We start from the raw sequence: 20,143 nt of genomic DNA, 5'->3' as shown, positions 1-20,143 counted from the left end.
ACTAGCAAATGTTGTCCAGGCTACGTTGGTGATACAGTTTTTTTTAATGTGTATGATATTTTTGTCATGCGATTTTAAAGCTGGTCCTACAACCGCATCCAAGAATAACATGCAGCTTATCTCAGAACTGTCGGTGAAAATTATTCTTGGAGCTAGGTTTAATTGAGCTGCATTTTAAAGAGGTGCAATTTCACAATTTGTGTATATTTTCTAAGTTCACTATTTTGTCATGTGTTGAGAAAAACACAGATTTAAAAATTACATGGTCTAATATTTACATTTAGCATAACTGCAACATGCTTTTTTTCGTTTTTTTTAATGACTCGAAAGGACTTGAAATTCAAAGTTTCAGACTTGTGACTTGACTCGGACTTTTACACCAGTGACTTGAGACTCGACTCTGACTTGCCTGACATTACTTGAGACTTGAGGATAAAGACTTGAGACTTACTTGAGACTTGCAAAACAATGACTTGGTCCCACCTCTGTCACAGAGCACCAGTGTTGGGTAAGTTACTTTAAAATAGTAACTTAGTTACATTACTAGTTACTTCTCTCAAAAGTAACTCAGTTACTTCAAGTTACTCGTTACTTTCAAAGTAACTAGTTACTAGGGAAAGTAACTTTGGTTTTACTCAGAATTCTCTTGTTAATGTGTTGCTTCCATAACTTTGCCAGTCTTCTAGCTTGCTTACTTGCCACAAGTGCACTGTGCCACCTACCAATAGAAAGGAAAAGATAATGTGCATATTTCCACGAGAGAAATCCCACGCCTGGACCGTCATTGACTGCTGCCATGATTCTAGCCTACGTCACAGAGACATGTGCGCCTTTTACATCCAACACAAAAACTGCAGTCGTGGTGCTCTCGATTGTACTCAGAACTCAGAAATTCTGCCTTCTGAATAGGAAGATGTAGGCAACACCAGACTGCAGATGAGCTGCATACAGGGCTGGACTGGGACAGAAAATTGGCCCGGGCATTTTGACTAGAGGCCGGCCCACCATTATAGGAAAAATCATAAGGCCTTTGAATGAAAATAAACACTGTTGTGACAGTGATGTACACTGTTTTGATGGTATATATGCATCAATCTATCAATCGTTTGTTGTAAGATTCAGATAATTATTTTTTAAAAGCGAGACATTTTAAATGAGAATAAGAAAGAAAAGTATTTCTTTGTGCCCCCCATTCCCTGTTAATGCCCTACATGGCCCCTGGCAACACTTTGCTAGACCCGCCCCTGCACAGTTACCAGCTGTCAGCTGCTTAGAAAAGGATCCTGGTGTTATTTGTCTCTCAGAAACAGTTCATAACTTCCCTTCAACGCCTTCATGTCACCTAAAAGGTAAACCTGTTTCTCCATCACCTGTTCAGCTCTGATGATTCAGTAAGGACATCTGGTTTCATCTTCATGTTTCCCTCTCACCAGATAACCAAACCGATATCATGACCAGCAGGTTTACAGCTGTGGTTCCAGCAAACATCAGCTGATACTAGAAATTAATATTAAATAAATTCTAACAACAGCTGATCAAGCTTAAACGTGCAGCTGTTGTTTAGCGCGACATCTGCTGGTTTCCTCTTTCTGGCGCAAAGTGGGCGATAAACAAACAAGAGAGAAAAGCCGATCAGCTGATCATTGATCAGTTTCATGATTGAAGTAGCAACAGGAGAGAGAGGGGAGAGAATGAGAGGAGAAGAGGCAGCTGTGCAGCGTTACGACAGAATAACTCCAGCTTTGTGCCTTTTTCCATTCTAACTAAAATCTGGGACAAACTGTGCTCCTTCTCAGCTCAATACGAAACGTGTAATATTTTCTCTGAATGAGGGACCATTCCATTTTTTTAAGGAGCCGTTGGAAACTCTACTAACTAACCTTATGAACAAAATAAAGTTCAACATCAGTAACATCATAGCACCACCCAGCTGTATAGAAACTCCGTCAAGCTGGCTAGAACGCAGTACGAGTTATTGTAACTGACGGTAAAAAGTCAGCATAACAAAAATAAACTCCACCTAAACTTAGTTTATATCTGACCCAGATAGACTGCAGGTCATAACTTCTTACCTGAAGTTCAGTTCACCTGACACTCGGACCGGCGGCCGCCTCGGGTCTCTCCTCCTCCCGCCTCCCCTTCCCTCATCCACCTGCTGGCCTCTGTGGCAGCTCCGCCATAGCCACCACCAAACAACTGAGTTATTTTTACACATCGACCTGCATCTGGCCAATCCACCACCTCTCATTGTTCATGCCCTAACAAAATAAATAAATAAATAAGTCACCGGGCATATGCCCGGTATGCCCGATGGCCAGTCCAGCTATGTTAACCTGCAACCAAATCTGCAGCTCCATACAGCAATGTTACGACTTAGATTATATCTTATAACTCATAACTCTTATGTTAGCTCCCCTCAGTAGCATACTGTCTGAAATATTCGACGGCTGCAATAATTCTTCAAGTGTTATTTTTTCCTTGGTATTCTAATTTCACCGAACTTTACTAAACTCAACAAACTTAATATTACTTACCGGGACATTTATTCTGTCCTCATTTTCTTTCACCGAAAAGTTGTTTCCTGCAGTGCCGTCTTTTGTGCTTGGCTCTCCTACCTTTGTTAACGTGATGCGCATAGCGCAGAAGCCGATGCTGCATTCACTTACACTCGGATATCTGAGCTTCACTGTGAAACCATAATCGGACATTTGATATTTGATTGAATTTTATTGTTTTGCCTTTGGGGTGGCCAGTCTGGTTGGGGGGGGTGGCCTGTGCCCCCCCAGGCCACCCCGCTGGACACGCCACTGAATGTTACTGAATCTGTGGAAGCTCCGCGATAGCCACCACACGAAGTAACGAGTAACGACCCTATCTAAATCCCAGTAACGAGTAACGCGTTCCTGATTTTGGCATAATAACTAGTTACCGTGCTCGTTACCACAATAATAACGTAGTTACTGTAACGCGTTACTTAATAACGCGTTAGTCCCAACACTGCAGAGCACACGGTCTCTATTATTGTGTAGACATGTATAAATAAGAGCTTAATAAAGATGCTTAATTTCTTAAGAAATATGCAGGTGAAGTGATCTTTATCAAAAGTAGAAGTTACATCTGTGGCTAAACCACTGCACCCAAAAACTTTAAAAATCTACTGTGTGTGAGGCTGTGTAAGTAAAGCTTGCCCTTCACACCCGCGTGTAACAAATCATTTGTTGGGGGTTGTGGATTTGACACCTCAGCATTGTGAAAGTGGGGAAACATGTTTCTGGCTGTGCATAAGATTTCTGCTTACAACTTAGAATCTCAGTTCTAAATGAAATTCAGATGTTTTTTTTAAGTATGGCTAATGTATTATTTGACTTCTAAGGCACAGACACACACAGACACAACAACAACAACAACAACAACAACAACACAAAAAAGAAGCAGAGGGGGTAGTTTTACTATGCATCATAAAAACACAATCATTCATCTTCCAGCTGTATCTTTCTGTTCTGTCTTTAGAATCATAGGTTGTTTACTGAGCCGTACTTTGGGAGTCATACTGTTGTGATGCTGGGGAGAAAAGGGTAAGGTTTGATAGACTAAACCATTACACCCAAAACTTGAAAAACCTAAAGAGTGTGTGAGACTGCTAGCTGTGTTGTTCAGCAATAAACTCATCTACAAATGTGTTAGTAAAGAGTGACTTGTACTTCTGTCCCATTAAGCAACGGTTTAACAAATTTCACTGCAAACTATAAAAGGAATCTGGATTTAAATAGAACATAGTAGTGATGGATTAAGTGCAGGAAACACTAGTATAAGGTGTCTATGGAACAAATCTCCTTCAGCGTTCAAATGACCAAAGTGAGGCCTACAGGCGTTTCTCTCAGTTGGTTGTGTTCAGGAAAAAAGCAGCTAAATACACTGAGACTGCTCCACATTGTTAGCGAGTTAACTCTGGATATCTGTAGGTTTTGTCAAACTTGGAGTGAACAAAAGCAGAAAAACAGTAAAAGATGCAGACAGTGAAAGTCTGGTTTATTTCATGAACACAATGAAACATTTTACAGTCCGTAGAGCGAAGTAGCATACATGATAAATAGATACACATAACACGGTCAGTGAGAAGTAAAACTCGTCGTCTTACCCCATGTTATATTCTGTAAACTTAAAATAACCACAGAAATTAGAGTTTAGTGTTTTAAGTCATCTATTAAAAAACATGAGTCAACATCACTGAAGTGACACTTTAACGATGCTTCATATCACAGTCTTTATGATGATAAAACATGTTCTCTCGTTAGTATATGTCTGCGCTGACACTTGTCATGAAAATGTCCTGAGTCAGGGTTCCTCTTCAATTACCATTAATCATTAATAGGGTCACAAAAGATTTGTCACATTATCCCCATAAACAAAATGCTTTTATAGAAATCATTGTGACACAAATATTTAGATTCTTGTTTCACAATGGGCCTGAACTCAAAATCTTTAGAGTTTCATATTTATAAAGTATCGCAAAGAATACATTTATATCATTGTATTAGCTACACTTCTTGTAAAAAATAAACTGATTGGTAATGCGTTTGAGAAAACCTCCTGCTGTGACCTTCCTTCTGTGAGGGCACTCACACACACAAACACACACACAGAGAGAGAGGGGGGGGGGGAGATCATTAATACAACGGCTTGGAGCCAGTTTTTGGATTTTCACTTGTTGTTAATATGAACAGTCACATAAAATTCATTCCAATTTTTTGCCTTTGCTTCAATTAAGATGTTTCTTTAAATCTACAACAGCTTCCTTTTCAAAAAGTTTACTGACATAGTAAGAAGGTAGCTAGGGCACTCAGTAAGTATGAGCAACAATAGCTTAGGGACAGTTTCTACAATAAAGAAGATTTCATCATCTGCAGTTCGTCAAAAGTGCCGTATTAAAAACAATTCAGCAGACCCTCAGAGTGCAGATACAAACTGTTTTCAGCTGTAGAGGTAGAGATACACTTCATGTACTTATCAACATACAGTTTAGAGGTTTGCATTAGAGTACTTTGGTGCTTGGGCCTCTTTTATTTAGCATGGTTATACCATTGTGAATTTAGCTATCATACAGTATGTTGACATGACATGCAACTAAAAATTCGAAAATATATTTTTTTAAAATCAGTAACTTTGCAAATTTAGAGGAAATGTTTTCGGACAACACATGTGTCACATTTTAAACAGGGTTTGAATAATCAGTGCTGACATACAGACATTTATGCGCTGGGTATAACAGACATGCTTACCTTGTGAAAGGCCCTCGGATTTCTTGGAGCAGAGAAACACGCTGTATTGTTGCTTTTCTCTATTGTATAAGCAGCGCCCGACTGTCAGAAACGCTCTGTGCGGGTAGCAAAGTTGGCTCCAACGCACATCCAGGAATCCGCGTGAAAGAAAGGTGTTGCTGCAGCTAGGCTCACAGGAATGTCAGGCTTTTATTTATATTTGCATTCTCGTGCGTTAAAACTAGCAGCCTCTGTGTCCCGCTTGGATCCTCATTCCGAAAATTCTGATATTTAAATAAAATGGTGAATTGGCTAGTGATGAGGAGCCACTTAGATCCGTAAAATGAGGTTTGATTAAATTAAACTCTTATGAACAGCTATGAATTCTACCTCTCTGCTGATGTGTTCCAAACAATCGATGTTTTTTACATGGCCAAATTGTGTGCTAACTACCTCACACCGCTGTGTCTGGGATCTGAAAAAATAAAAAGTTAAAACGATATACCTGCGGCAGTTGTGAAGTGCTGAGAAAAAAAGCAAAAAAAGCTATAGGTATATTACTACTAACATAGGTTGCTGGCTTAAAATTGCTAATGTTACATGGAAAATATCAAAGCCATTGTGTGACCCACCTGCCACTGAATAGTTAGGTAAATATAATTTCAGGTTAAATGGAGGAAATTTTCATGTTTTTCCCCTATATTATAACATAAATTCTTAAACACTGAAGTCATTGCTGAAAATTTTAAATCTTATTGCCGTTTCTCAGATTTAGCTAAGCTGATGTTTGTTGAGACCAGAAAGCCGTTTACTTGATAAATTAAAACACATAAACTATATTTCAGGAACAGCACAGATATTCTTTGTAAGACCATCTTGAAACTGCACTGCTGACTAAAATTTAGCATTCATCATCGACTGCTGCATTGAATGCAAGTGCAACTGATCTGAAAGAGAGGCTAAACAGGAAACCTGGACCCTCTGTGGTCGACACCCTCTGAAAATCTACTAGAGATAGATTAGTACCTTTCACAAAAAATGTGGATAGCTAACTGAGAAATAGGTAACATACATGTGTCAGATTGCAAATGTAAGAATCCATGTTGAAAGACCAATCAGACCACAAAATATTATCACAAATTGTTCCTAAATGCAATGCTCCTAAAATATACAAGATTCTGAGGATATGTGCTGCTCTAGTTATCTGAAGAGAGGATCTCATCTGTGAATAATACAATCTAAAATAATTGTGTATGTTATAAACAAGCATGGACTCGCATATCAATATAACAGGACCCCTGTCAGTACTCTTGCTGCTGCATTTTGGATCAATTGAAGACTTTTCATGAAGTCTTTGTCAGGGGCCTGTGTTTGTGACCCAGCACTTTGAGTTTATTTTGTAATAACAATGTCAAAGTGCCAATGAGGTTAGGCAGCAGCCTAGTACTGCAAGTATACCATCTGGCTTTAATTTTAAGTCATATATCTGGTTATATACATCAAATATCTCTTCCCAGAAACTCCTGAGTATAGGGCAGGACCAGAAAAGGTGGCCAAGGGTTCCTTCCATCGCTTTGCATGTATCACACAATGAGGAAATAGACAGAAAAATACTGCCTAGCGTTGTTTCTGAGAAATGCAAATGATGAAGGACTTTGAACTGTTGAAACTTGTAATCTGGCATTAACAGAGCATTCTTTATTTGCCTTCAACCCACTGGCCCATAAAGCATCGGATATTATTATTTCCGTGTCCTTAACCCAAGCATTCCTAATGTGGTGTGTGGGTGCTGTAAGTATAAAAAGTGTAGGAAACTGGCTGATTAGGTGTTTAGAAGTGGGATTTTTAATCAAATAATCTTAGAAGTGACTATGAGCAGGGGGTTGATCCAAATGGCAGAAAGAATGTTTAATTATTCCTGATTTGTAAGTGTCAAAATAAATAAGCAGAGGGAAGCATAAAACAGAGGTCCTTAATAGTGTGAAGACCTAATTCTGACCGACCAATTTTGGAAGAGATGTTCCACCATTTTAATTATATTGACACGTCCAATTAAAGAAAGTGGGGGAAGTGTCCATTTATCTATCTTAGCTTTAATACTATCAATGAGGTCCTTAAAGTTTAATTTAAATAGTAGATTATGGTTTTTCTGGGAATATTAATACCGAGATATTTGAAGGAACAGGTGGTGATTTTAAAAGGCAAGCCAAAGATAAAGCCAGAGTCAAGACCATCTGCCAGTGGCATAAACATGGACTTGTCCTAATTAATTGTGAAACCAGAGAGTTGCCCAAATTTTTTGATGAGTCGAAGCAGGGGAGGCAAAGAGAGCCTGGCATCTGACAGCGTAAGGGCCACATCATCTGCATATAATATTATGATGGCTTTGACGGGATCACTGACTATACCTACAATATCAGACCTGTTCCTAACTGCAATGGCCAGAGACTCCATAGCCAAAGCAAAGAGCAGGGGGGGACAAACAGCAACCCTGCAAAGTCCCTCGGTGAAGTAGAATCGGATGTGACCTATCAAAATTTGTCAGTACCGTTGATCTTGGTCATGCATAATCCACACCAAGGTTGTAAAATTACTGCCAAAGCCAAATTTCTCAGGGGTAGCAGGTATTTCCACTCAATTTGATCGGAAGCTTGTTGTGCATCTAATGAAATAACAGCTGAATTTGGAGGGTTTATTCCATACAGTACATTCAACAGACCACGGGTTTTAGAGAAAGCAAATCTGTCTGGGATAAACCCAGTTTGATCCTGCTGAATAAAAGTGCCCCAAAACTTATTAAGATGTGAAGACAAGACTTTTGCAATGATTTTTTGATCATAATTTAATAGACTAAGCGGGTGACAAGCCATATTGGTGGGGTCTCTGTCCTTTGGAAGAAGACAAACGTGGGCTTCATACATGCTATCAGGAAAAGAGCCCAGTGCAATGGAGCAGTTCACCATCCTGAGTATTAGGAAGCAATTATATGAATGACCTCTCCCATATGGACCTAGCGTGCATTCATTTGACTGACTTTTTCAGGTTTAGCATCTGGGTTACCCAGCTCCATGGCCTATGGATCCTCTTCCCATCCAAAAAGAAGGAGTCCGTTCGGGCTCAGTTGGCCCGGATAGTCATGGCTAACCCTGGCATTATGGACTATTTACCTGAGGATTCGAAAGACTTTGTCCACGATCTGGGGCTTGCATTGACCACCACAGCAGCAGATGCCCAGCGTGTGGGCTGCATCACCGCAGCCTCACTGTCGCGCAGCTTCCCCGTTGGACTCATGAGCTCAGGCATGAAAAGACTATTAATGTTTCAGAAGCAGGGACTCTTTGTACTTGCACTGTAAATTCTATGGCTACTTCGTTTCTCACGTCGCTAAAGACAATTTTATCATTGGGCCAGCAATCAGGCTGTGCCCTCCATCCCTCTGGTAAAGAATTTTGAAAATATTGATCAGGAGAGCCGGCCCATCATCCTGTCTTGTCAGTTGGGGGTCAGCTGGGGACTTCAGTGAGCTCATCCAGCCTGCTGAAGACTTTGCATTGCGGGCATCGCCTGAACAGACTGATTGCACTGCGCAGCCCCAGCCACAGCATCCCCCTCTGGCTGTGTTCACCTCAGACAGAGGTCTCTGCACCTGCTGGGCCTGCTGGAGGCTCAGGAGAGCTGCTCCAGTCACGTGTCTCTACTGAGGGCACAGAAAAGCTGGTCCTGCAACTTTCCACGCCAGCTGGAGTTGAGTCAAGCCTGTCCAGCATTCTGTTATGCTGCCACCTACACAACCACATGTGGCGACCACACTTTCACCACTACCTACTAAAAGTCTAAGTCTAGCTAGGGCTCATCTAAGAAGGTATGTTTTAATGGTTTTGTTGCTGCCACCTGCCACCTGGTCAGCACCTGAACTGCTGTTTCTGTCTCTGTGATCTCGTTGTGTTGAGGTTGTTTGGAGTGTCCCAGGGTTTAAGTTTTTCGACTGCTTTACATTTGGGTGAAATATTCCAATTAAGTTGCTACTCTGGATTAGGATTCCTGTGTTTGGATCCTACCTTCTTCTGCTGCACATCTCACCTTTAAAAAATTGCCCCTTGGGGATAACAAAGTGTATCTTTACTTTTTTTTTTTTTTTTTTTTAAATGGGTTCACAGTTGTATGTTCTGTGACTAGTGTGTTTTACAGGTTAAGTTTTTTTTTTTTTATTCTATCTCTTTTTTTTTCTTTTTAGAAAAGTGGAATTCAGCAGGGAGGTGTCTGTCATGGTCCTGAGTCTACTGACTCAGTTTTTGTTCTTTGATTATAAATATTGGTTGTTGCCATTAGTGTCTTGTTGTGTTTTAGTGAATTTTGGATCTTGGATTTTACTTCTTTGCCTCTCCTGTGTTACACCTTTCTTGTCTAGTCAGTGTCTATGTTCGTGCATCTCCTGTGTCTTCCTTGTCTCCACACCTGTCTTGTGTTTCCTGTTTTAAATTGTATACGGACTGATTCTTATATAGCGCTTTTCTACTCTCCCCGGAGTACTCAAAGTGCTCATGTCACATTCACCCAATCAAAAGCACTTTCTCTATACATGGTGAAGTACATTCACTCAAATTCATACTCCGATGATATGGAGAGCAACTTGGGGTTAGTAAATGGCCTGTATTTATATAGCGCTTTACTAGTCCCTAAGGACCCCAAAGCGCTTTACACATCCAGTCATCCACCCATTCACACACACATTCACACACTGGTGATGGCAAGCTACATTGTAGCCACAGCCACCCTGGGGAGCACTTACAGAGGCGAGGCTGCCGGACACTGGTCAACCCTCTGACCACCACCAGTAGGCAACGGGTGAAGTGTCTTGCCCAAGGACACAACGACTGAGACTGTCCAAGCCGGGGCTCGAACCGGCAACCTTCCGATTACAAGGCGAACTCCCAACTATACACCTGTGGCCCACCTGGTGAAGGTAATTAGCTAACATGGCAAACGCTAGCTATATGTCTGTGAAGGTTCTCAGGCATCCAGGTCATCGCAATCTAAGGAGTTTGAAAAGAAAAGCGTCTGGACTTCTTTAAGTTTTCTTGAAGACGTTTCACCTCTCATTCGAGAAGCTTCTTCAGTTCTGAGCACAATTGGTGGAGAGTCCCAGCTTTTAAGCCCTATGGGAGTGTCCGCAAGAGGGTCATCGACCCCCTCTTGATCCTCTACCTAATCACACGAGCCAAGGTATGAAAGCTGCACTGTACAGCTAGGTTCAAGGTTCTTTATTTGTCACATGCATAGTTATACAAGTATAACACACAGCGAAATGTAGCCTGACACGCTCCTCGACATGTGCAAAAATTGGGGGGGGGTGTAGAGGAAGAACATTATATATATCTACATATAGTATATACACATCTACATGTAGTATATACACTGGGTGAATGTGCAGTAGTAGCAGCAAGCAGGTGAGTTCTGTACATTAATATGAATAGACATCTGACCATTTTACAGGATAGACAATATAAACATATTTAAAATTAAAGGAATTTGAAATGTACATTGTGCCTTGGTTTAGAGTGTTTGGAAGAGAGTCCTGTCTCAGTCAATTATAGATGATGTGAGAGGGCGGGTGTGTGTGTTTAGGGCACGGATGGCTTGGGGATAGAAGCTCCTCTTGAGTCTCTCTGTCCTTGCCTTGTCCTTGTCCTTGAAGATGCGGAACCTTCTACCAGATTGCAGAAGTTGGAACAGTTTGTTGCCAGGATGGGACGGGTCCTTCAGTATCTGCGCTGCTCTAGTCCGGCATCTCCTGGTGTAGGTGTCCTGAAGCGGGGGGAGAGCAATCCTGCAGCAGCGTTCTGCTGTACGGATCACTCTCTGGAGAGCTTTTTGGTCCTTCACACCGCTGTTCCCAAACCACGATGTCATGTTCTGTGTGAGGATGCTCTCCACAGCGCCTGTATAGAAAATCCTGAGGATCTTTGGAGAGACCCTGAACTTCCTCAGTTGTCGTAGGTGATACAGGCGCTGCCTAGCCTTTTTGGTCTGGACCTGAATGTGGGCAGCCCATGTCAGGTCTGAGGAGATGTGGACACCAAGATACTTGAAGGACTGCACCCTCTCCACTGGAGCTCCATTGATGATAATGGGCTTGTAGTCTCTGTGCTGACCCCTTCTGAAGTCCACCACCAGCTCCTTGGTCTTGCTGACGTTCAGCTGGAGGTGGTTGTCCTGGCACCACGATGCCAGATTCTTCACTTCATCCATGTAGGCTGCCTCATCATTGTTGGAGATGGCACCCAACACCACTGTGTCGTCAGTGGTGTTGGAGCCGTGGGTGGCCACACAGTCTGAAGTGTAGAGGGAGTAGAGCAGTGGCGAGAGGACACATCCCTGAGGTGCTCCTGTGTTGATGGTGATGCTGTTGGAGAAGCACCTGCCCACCCTCACCACCTGAGTTCTGCCAGTGAGGAAGTCCAACACCCATGCACACAGACGGCTGTTAAGTCCCAGTTCCCTCAGCTTTGTGAACAGTCTGCAGGGCACTATTGTGTTAAACGCTGAACTGTAATCAACAAACAGCATTCGCACATAGTTACCCTGTTTCTTGTCCACATGGCTGAGAGTGGTGTGTAGGACGTGGGCGATGGCATCCTCGGTGGATCTGTTGGATCTGTAGGCAAACTGCAGCGGATCTGTGGTGTCTGGGATGGAGGAGGAGATGATGTTCTTCAGCAGCCTCTCAAACACCTTCATTACTACCGAGGTCAGTGCAATTGTTCAGGGATGAGGGTTTGCTGTTCTTGGGCACAGGGATGATGGTGGATCTTTTGAAGCATGTGGGGACCACAGACTTCGCCAGGGACTCGTTGAAGATGTAAGTGAACACACCTGCTAGCTGGTCAGCACAGCAGCGCAGCAGACGGCCGGTGATGCCGTCTGGCCCCGCCGCTTTCCTTGTGTTCACTCTCCTCAGTACCGCTCGGACGTCATGCTCCGCGATGCTGGTCACCGCTCTCTCGCTGATGACGTCACTGTCCTCGGTAGTCAGGCGGTAGATAGCATTAGCCGCCTGGCTAACCTCGAAACGGGCGTAGAACCGATTCAGCTCGTTGGTGAATGCAGAGTCGGCGTTGATCGGCGCAGTGTCCCTGGCTTTGTAGTCCGTAATGGTGCGTAGTCCGTGCCACATACTCCGTGTGTCGCCCTGGTGGAAGCGGGACTCCACACGTTCCCGGTACCGGCGTTTGGCATCTCTCACCGCGCGCCGCACGCCGTATGAGGCCGCTTTGTAGGCGCTCATATCGCCAGTGGCGAGACCTGCGTTGTAGGAGGCGGTCCTGGCGTTTACTGCAGTGCGGATCGATCTGTCCATCCACGGTTTCTGGTTTGGGAATGTGGTGACTCTCGCAGTGGGGATAATCTCCTCCGCTAGCATGTTGACGAAGCATACTGCTACTTCCGTAAACTCGTTGATGTCGACTGCGCATGCTCTGAACATGTCCCAGTCTACGTCGTTGAGTGCGTCCTGTAGCGTAGCTTCTGATTGGGCAGTCCACCGTTTTACCTCCCTCATGGTTACTTCTTCCCTCCGTATGCTTTTTTTATACTGGGGAATGAGGAAGATGGCGTTGTGGTCAGACTTCCCAAAAGCCGGGTGTGAGACAGCTTTGTAGCCCTGCTTATATGGCGTGTAGCAGTGATCCAAAATCCGATCCCCTCTCGTTGGACACGAGACATGCTGGTAAAAGTTTGGCATGACTTGTCTGAGGTTCGCTTTGTTAAAGTCTCCTGCTACAATGAGGGCTGCGCCTGGGTCCTTGTTTTGAAGCGAGCTCAGCGCATCATGTAATTCGGACAAAGCCATACCTGTGTCCGCTTGGGGTGGGATGTAGACCACCGTGGCGATGACTGAGGTGAACTCACGGGGCAGATAGAAAGGGCGGCACTTAATGCTCAGGAACTCCAGATGTGGCGAGCAGCCGCTGGAGAGAGTAGAAATGCTCCTGGCATCACACCACTTTCTGTTTACCATGAAACACACTCCTCCACCTTTGGTTTTGTTCGACTCTGCCGTTCTGTCCGCGCGGAGCACAAAGAATGAATCCGACGGAGTTACGGCCTGGTCCGGCACGGTGGGGGTCAGCCATGTCTCCGTGAAGCACAGAATGTTGCAGTCCCTCGTGTCACGTTGGAAGGTGACCCTTGCTCTTAGGTCATCGAGCTTGTTCTCCATGGATTGTACATTGGCCAGTAGGATACTGGGCAGTGGTGCGCGATGCGCCTGCTGTCTCAGTCTGTTCCTAATACCAGCGCGTTTTCCCCGGCGCTTCTTTGTTCTGCGCCTCGGATGAGCGGCCCGTCCTTTCTTGTTCTCCGCGCCGCGTAGAATCTCTGGCGGCCAGGAAGGGTCAGGTTTAAAAGTGTCCAAGATTAGATGTGCAACCTTGGCACCGATGTTTACAAGTGATCCGCTGTCGTATACTATAAGACTAGAGGATTTTGGGATGTAAACCAGAGCAAAAAATAAGTAAAAAACAAGAAAAGTGGATAGTCGGAGCGGAGCGGTCAGGAAGGCGTCTGGACGTGGCCGCGCCATCTTGGAAAAGCTACAATATGTTGTTGAGCTTGTGTTTAGGAGTTTGGTCTTTGGGATGAAGAAGTTTCTGTCTGAGCGTGTTGCTGGGCCTGAAGTAAAATGGGATGTCGTGCTTGGAGAAGACTCTCCTGAGTTTCTCTGATACACCGGCTACATAGGGGATGACAATGTTGTTGCATTTGTCTTTCTTATCCTCCCTCGCTGGTGTCTGATCTTCTTTTCTGTGCCTCTTTGCTGATTTGATGAAAGCCCAATTAGGATAACTGCATGTTTTAAGAGCTTCCTTTACATGTGTGTGTTCCCTGTGTTTCGCCTCAGACTTAGAGGGAACATTTTCTGCTCGGTGTTGTAGGATCCCGATTACTCCAAGTTAATGTTCCAGAGGGTGGTGGGAGCCAAAGACGAGGTATTGATCCGTGTGTGTGGGCTTCCGGTAAACTTCAGTGTTGAGGTTTCCATTCTCTTCGATGCACACGGCACAGTCCAGGAATGGCAAACAGTTATCCTTTGTGTCTTCGCTGGTGGACTTTATGTTTTTATCCACAGAGTTAATGTGTGCAGTGAAGGATTCTACTTCTTGGGTTTTGATTTTGACCCAGGTGTCATCAACACATCTGTAACACTAGCTAGCATCACCACATGTAGCCCCGCTCTTTTAAGGTCATCTTAGCTTATAACAATATTACGTCCCAACAGTACAAGCTAGCTACCGTTCTTTTTTAGTAAGCTGATGAGCTCGTCACAAATAATGCTTTGATAGTCCTTGCCTTATGTCTGTGTGCCTCCTCCCTTTCTCGTGATGCCTGTTTAGTCCCTCCTGTTTCCCTGTGTACTTTAGCCCTGTGTCTTCTTCTGTTTGTTGTTTGTTCATCTGCATGTTCTCTTGCATTTCTCAAGTGTATCACCTGCTGAGTTCTTCATGTTCTCAGTCCTGTGTCTCTCGCCGTTGGTCTGCATGTTCCATGTTTCCCCGTTTCAGGTTTTTATGTTTCATGCTCCTTCCAGTTTAGGTTTTTTTGTTAGTTTAGTCGCTGGCATGCTCAGCTGTCATTTGTTTTTCGTTTGGCCACTATAAAAAAATAAATAAATTAAAAAAAAAGCTCACTCCTAGTCAGTACTTGCGCTTGGGTCCTCCTCTCAACGCTCCACGCGTCTGCCACCACAGCCATAACAGAAATCAAATGTCCTGCTGGAGACAATTCTGGAGACAATTCAGCGGAGGCACATGGTCTAGGATTCCCCAAAACTCAAGCCATACTGGACTGACATTCAATGAATACATTCACTGTATTCAAAACACAAATTCCTTTAGACTTACCTTTAGTCTAATCGTTTAGATCAGGGGTGTCCAACTCTAGGCCTCAAGGGCCGGTGTCCCTGCAGGTTTTAGATCTCACCTTAGGTCAACACACCTCAATCAAATGATTAGTTCATTACTAGATCTCTGGAGAACTTCAAGACATGTTGAGGAGGTATTTTAGCCATTTAAATCAGCTGTGTTGGATCAAGGACACACCTAAAACCTGCAGCACACTGGACCTTGAGGCCTGGAGTTGGACACCCCTGCTTTAGACTACAGGCACTATTGGTGGGCAGTAAAAAGACTGTTACAAGAAAATGTCCAAGCCCGAGGCCACGAACAATAGATAATTGGCATGATGTAATATTGTAAAAATATTTAAATTGAAAAAGCTGACATATAGTTTTAGAAATCAGAAATATGTCTTTTATCAGGTTTGGAACAGTTGGATTAAATTTAGTCTCAACCTGTGCAGACTTTATATAATCCTACCAAGGCTCATCACTCTCTTCCTCTCTCTGCTAGAAAAGCCAATATGTACCCCCACCTCCCCGCTATATTTTACTATATTTTAAATGTATGTTTAATTGGAAAGTCTACCTTTGCAGTTCTGACTACCTCTCCTCTCTTTGTTATCATCCATGTGCACTTCTCCAGTCTGAATAACATTCTAATGTCGTTGCTGTATATCCTTGTGGTGTGGACAAGTGAATCAATGTCTCTCGTTCACACTGTGAAACAGGATAAAGAAAGTTGAAAAGTGAAAACAGCTTTTTATATTCTGTTTTTTTTTTTTTTTTTTTTTTAGTAGCCTTTGAACAACAGTTATTGTACCTGTATTCACCGATTGTGCAAAAGCTCTAGCAAGGAAACAGTCATATTCCAGTAGCTATTAAAACATCAGCTTGTTGTCTTATTTTAATGGAAAAGAAAAAAGAATGGTATTGGACATACAAGTCAATCAGTTATTTATGTTCAGTGATACATTTATTCTATTGAATTACCAGCTGACAGGCAACATTATACATTTGCATTAATACAAGACAATGAAAGCATGACACACTATTTCAAAAAGAATCTTTCATTATACTGTGCTAGGAACTAAAGATGAATAGCTGTATGATGTATACCTGGTTGAATGTCCTTTTGTCAATGTCATATTCTCCCCTCTTTCCAGTTTCAGATTAAAGTGAACACCACCTTCATCATTCCAAGACCTGTCACTGTCACTCCACCTGCTGACATGCATTATGACTTCTGCAAGTTAAAACCACTGTCCACCAAGGAAGCTCTTGAAGAACAACGTCTATTAGAGTCCATCGCTTGGCCTGAAACTCCATCTTTACCATCACCTCTCTCCCTGAGTAGTACCAGTCACCCAGCCCACAGTGCCTTTACCATTCTCCCAAGGTGGGGAGGGGGACAGTGGCACATAGGAGACAAACTTGAGGTTATGATTCAAATGCACAATTTCCAGGGACACTTGAAGAGGTCTGGGGGAGATGTCTTACTTGCCCGGTTGCATAACATAATCCTTGGTGCTGGTGTGGCAGGGCAAGTGTTAGATCATCTTAATGGCTCCTACTCTGCTATATTCACTTTACTTTGGGAAGGAAGTGCACAGGTTCAGGTGATGCTCATTACGTTAACTATTATTGCTTGTTTGCTTTTGAAGCTAAAACAAACAGAGCAGACTATAAAATTCAAATTTTTTGTCCGACTAGGTGATACTGGTTCACCCCAGTGAGGCAGTCACAGAGCTGAGAAGGCTGAACACAGAACATCCTGACAGGATTTTCTTCAAGAGCCAGTTCCAGTTAGGCTCAGTCACTGAAACTACCACTTGTAATGTATGTCTACGTCCAACCCAGCAGCCTGTGTGCAACTACACTGACCTCCATACAAATGAGCCATGGTTCTGCTACAAGCCAAAAAGTCTAAGCTGTGATACCAGGATCAGCAACTTCAATGGAGGATATAAACAAAAAATTAGCACCATGGAGAAGCTCTTTCAGAGGTGAGCATTTCCTATATGCCAAAGGTGGTAAATCTCTGGAGTTTTATGTATGAAGAGGCAGAACTAAAATTAATCAATTAGAATCAAAGTAAAACAATTTTATTACAGCTCTACTGATGTATTAGCAGGCAGCTATCAATTATTTAGCTATCTGATATTATCATCAGTATTGGCATTTCTGATGGCTGATAGGTGAAATTTTAAATAGTGAAGTAGAGACAGGAGAAGCAACTCAACCATGTTATGAGTATTTATGTGGCACCAGAGAGACTGCAACTTCCCTATTGACAACATGCATTTGCAATGCAACAAACTACAGCCAGAGGATGTGAGCAGAGTTGGGCAAAGCATAAATGAGTAACTCACGATTTGTTGTGACAGTGAAAGAAGTTTACTTTTAAACTGTATTGTGATGTTCTTTTTATGTTAATGTGCCTGAAGGGGGTGTCACCAGCTTGTCTGACAGCTGATGTGTGAAACCCAAGTGTTTTTGCTGACTGCTGTGTTTGATTCAATTCTAGTTTAGAAAACATAAAATTTCTCTGCCATTTTTGTTAAAATATTTCAATATGTGTTCTTTCCCTAAGTGGTGTCAATCTGAAAGTCGCTATTCCTCCTTCAGGAGTGGCGAGTGTCAACGTTTTGCCCAAACAGAACGGTAAAGCCTGATTCTTTACTATTGGTGTCTCTAACAAAAAAAAATACTGAAAGGAGTAAGTGGAGCACTTACAGTATTCAACTAAAACACTATGGATGTTGCACTAATTGCAAGCAGTTTATTATTCATTTTACAATTCTATTATCTCCTAAAATAAGGTCTATTATGAAAATACAAGATATGGAATAGGCCAGTAAAAATTAAACCCCTTCCCAGATTTGACTTAGGCTGATCTTCCTTTGTATTTTGTAAGATTACCTTCAGCTTGCTTTCAGTAATATTGTTTGGCATAGATAGCTCCCTTTAAGTTTCATTCAGTTCTCTTGGATTTGTCTTTGAAGTGACTTCTGGATTTCCCTCGCTTAGTCAAACAGTGGTTGTTCAACTTGAGTTATAAGTAACTTGACATAAGTCAAAATTAGGCAAGTATAGGGATTGTGGTCATTAAAGTTGTGTCTCTGTGGACAAAAATCTTCTACTTTTTCAATGTGCTCTGTTCCAGCACATGTTGGCACACTGGTAGGCACCACAGTTCTGGTTGTCCCCTGAACATTCTCCCTCAGTAGTCTCACAAGGTTATGCACAAAACCAGAGCAACTCAGGTCAATCTCCTGAGTTGCGGCTGGAATCCCAGCTCTCATTACTAGCTTCGGTCCTCCGCACAAAATTAAAAACTTAAAATAAAAATAAATTTAAGACATAACCACTTCTTTTCACTCTGCACACATTCAGGACATTAAAAAAATCGCAGAGCATAGTGATAAAGCTTCCTGAAAGTTACCCACACTTAGCAGCAGTAGTGGTAAAAGTGCTTGGAAATTCTTCAATGGATAATAGACCCCATTAAAATCTAGTTAGGTTTAGGACCACTGTGGGCTGCTCCCTATAATGTCTTAATCACACATCAGATATAAAATCTGAATAGAGAAATATCTTTAACTTTAGCAGTGTAAAAATGTGTTCTCTCTTTAGTGATTGTATCATTGTATCATCTGATGTTTACCATGTGTGTATAATAAATACACTAATATACAATTGTTTGTTTGTTTTATTGGTCAGGTGAGTCAGAGGTGCCTAGCAGCAGAGTGGGGTCTGGACCCTCTGGCTATTACTTTCAAGGTGTGTGGAGAAGACTAGGTGTGACCCCAATTCATCAGTTCAACTCTTCCTCAGCCATCACTCAGTGTCTAAAAGGAAAAACCGTTCATATGTATGGAGATTCCACCATGAGGCAGTGGTTTGAGTACCTTGATGCAGCACTACCAGGTAGCAGATCTACTAAACCTTTCTGGCATCGACTGATTTATTGCTGCTTAACTTATTCCCTGTGTAATCCTTTTTAGATCTAAAGGCATTTAACATGCATAGCCAGAAAACAATTGGACCTTTGATGTCCCTGGACTACAAAAACAACATTTTGGTGACATACCGCACCCACGGTCCTCCTCTACGATCCGTCAGTGTCCCAGCCATTGAGCTGCATTATATTGCCAATGAGCTCGACGAGGTGCCTGGAGGCAGGGACACGGTCATAGTGCTTGGTATCTGGGCACACTTTGGCACTTTCCCTATTGAGTTCTTTATCCGCCGGCTGCAGACCATCCGCAGAGCGATGGTCCGGCTGCTGTCCAGGGCTCCAGACACACTGATTGTCATTCGGACTGGAAACCCCAAAAGTTTGAAGACCTTCCTTCATGCATCTACTAACAGTGATTGGTACTCATTACAGCAGGACAAGGTGCTCAGGGATATGTTCAAAGAACTGAATGTCCATCTAGTGGATGCCTGGGAGATGGTTGTGGCCCACCATCTGCCACATGAGCTCCACCCACAACCTTCAATTATCAAGAACATGATTAATGTTCTTTTGTCCTACATATGTCCTCAAAAGGGCGGATAGATGTGTTTATTTTGGCAGTCCATGCACAATTTTAAACTAAACTATAAAAAATCCAAAAGTAACTTTTCAAAAATTGCAAAAACTAATCTTCAGTCTAGGCCTCAATGATATGAGTGTTTTTCAAGCTGAAATTTTCAAGGCCAATTTTAGCCTTCACGAAGGTATTTTTAAAAAAAAGATCCTAATGACTCATCTGAAGTATCATCTTGATCAATATGGAATAATGTCCTTGCCTAGTTTCTTAACCCCTACAGTCCTGCCTGGGAGTTTTTGCAATCAGAATCATGATCTAAGAGCACTGTTGTGCCAAGCATATTCACTTTTCTAAAACAAGCTCAAACTCTCAATAGACTTCTCTTGTTCATGTCATTTTGATTAGAATAAGACTTAAAATTTTGTACTATCTGAGGTAGTGATGCCTTTGTATTC

General features: G+C 42.6%; 1 protein-coding gene across 1 annotated transcript in view; it reads left to right on the top strand.

The window, feature by feature from the left end:
• Positions 1–19,714, top strand: part of LOC308407524 (NXPE family member 3-like) — a gene marked incomplete at both ends in the record, with an annotated part of 29,938 nt that extends 10,224 nt beyond the window's left edge. The window contains 5 exons of the mRNA XM_080899217.1: positions 16,317–16,769; positions 16,864–17,156; positions 17,744–17,814; positions 18,874–19,080; positions 19,158–19,714. Coding sequence (XP_080755343.1) covers positions 16,317–16,769; positions 16,864–17,156; positions 17,744–17,814; positions 18,874–19,080; positions 19,158–19,714 — 1,581 coding nt within the window. The remainder of the gene's footprint in view (positions 1–16,316; positions 16,770–16,863; positions 17,157–17,743; positions 17,815–18,873; positions 19,081–19,157) is intronic.
• Between the last annotated feature and the right edge of the window lie 429 nt (positions 19,715–20,143).

The sequence above is a fragment of the Rhamphochromis sp. 'chilingali' genome (genome assembly GCF_963969265.1).
Source record: "Rhamphochromis sp. 'chilingali' genome assembly, chromosome: 1".
NCBI classification, from domain to species: Eukaryota; Metazoa; Chordata; class Actinopteri; order Cichliformes; family Cichlidae; genus Rhamphochromis; species Rhamphochromis sp. 'chilingali'.
This window is presented reverse-complemented; position numbering and strand designations above follow the sequence as displayed.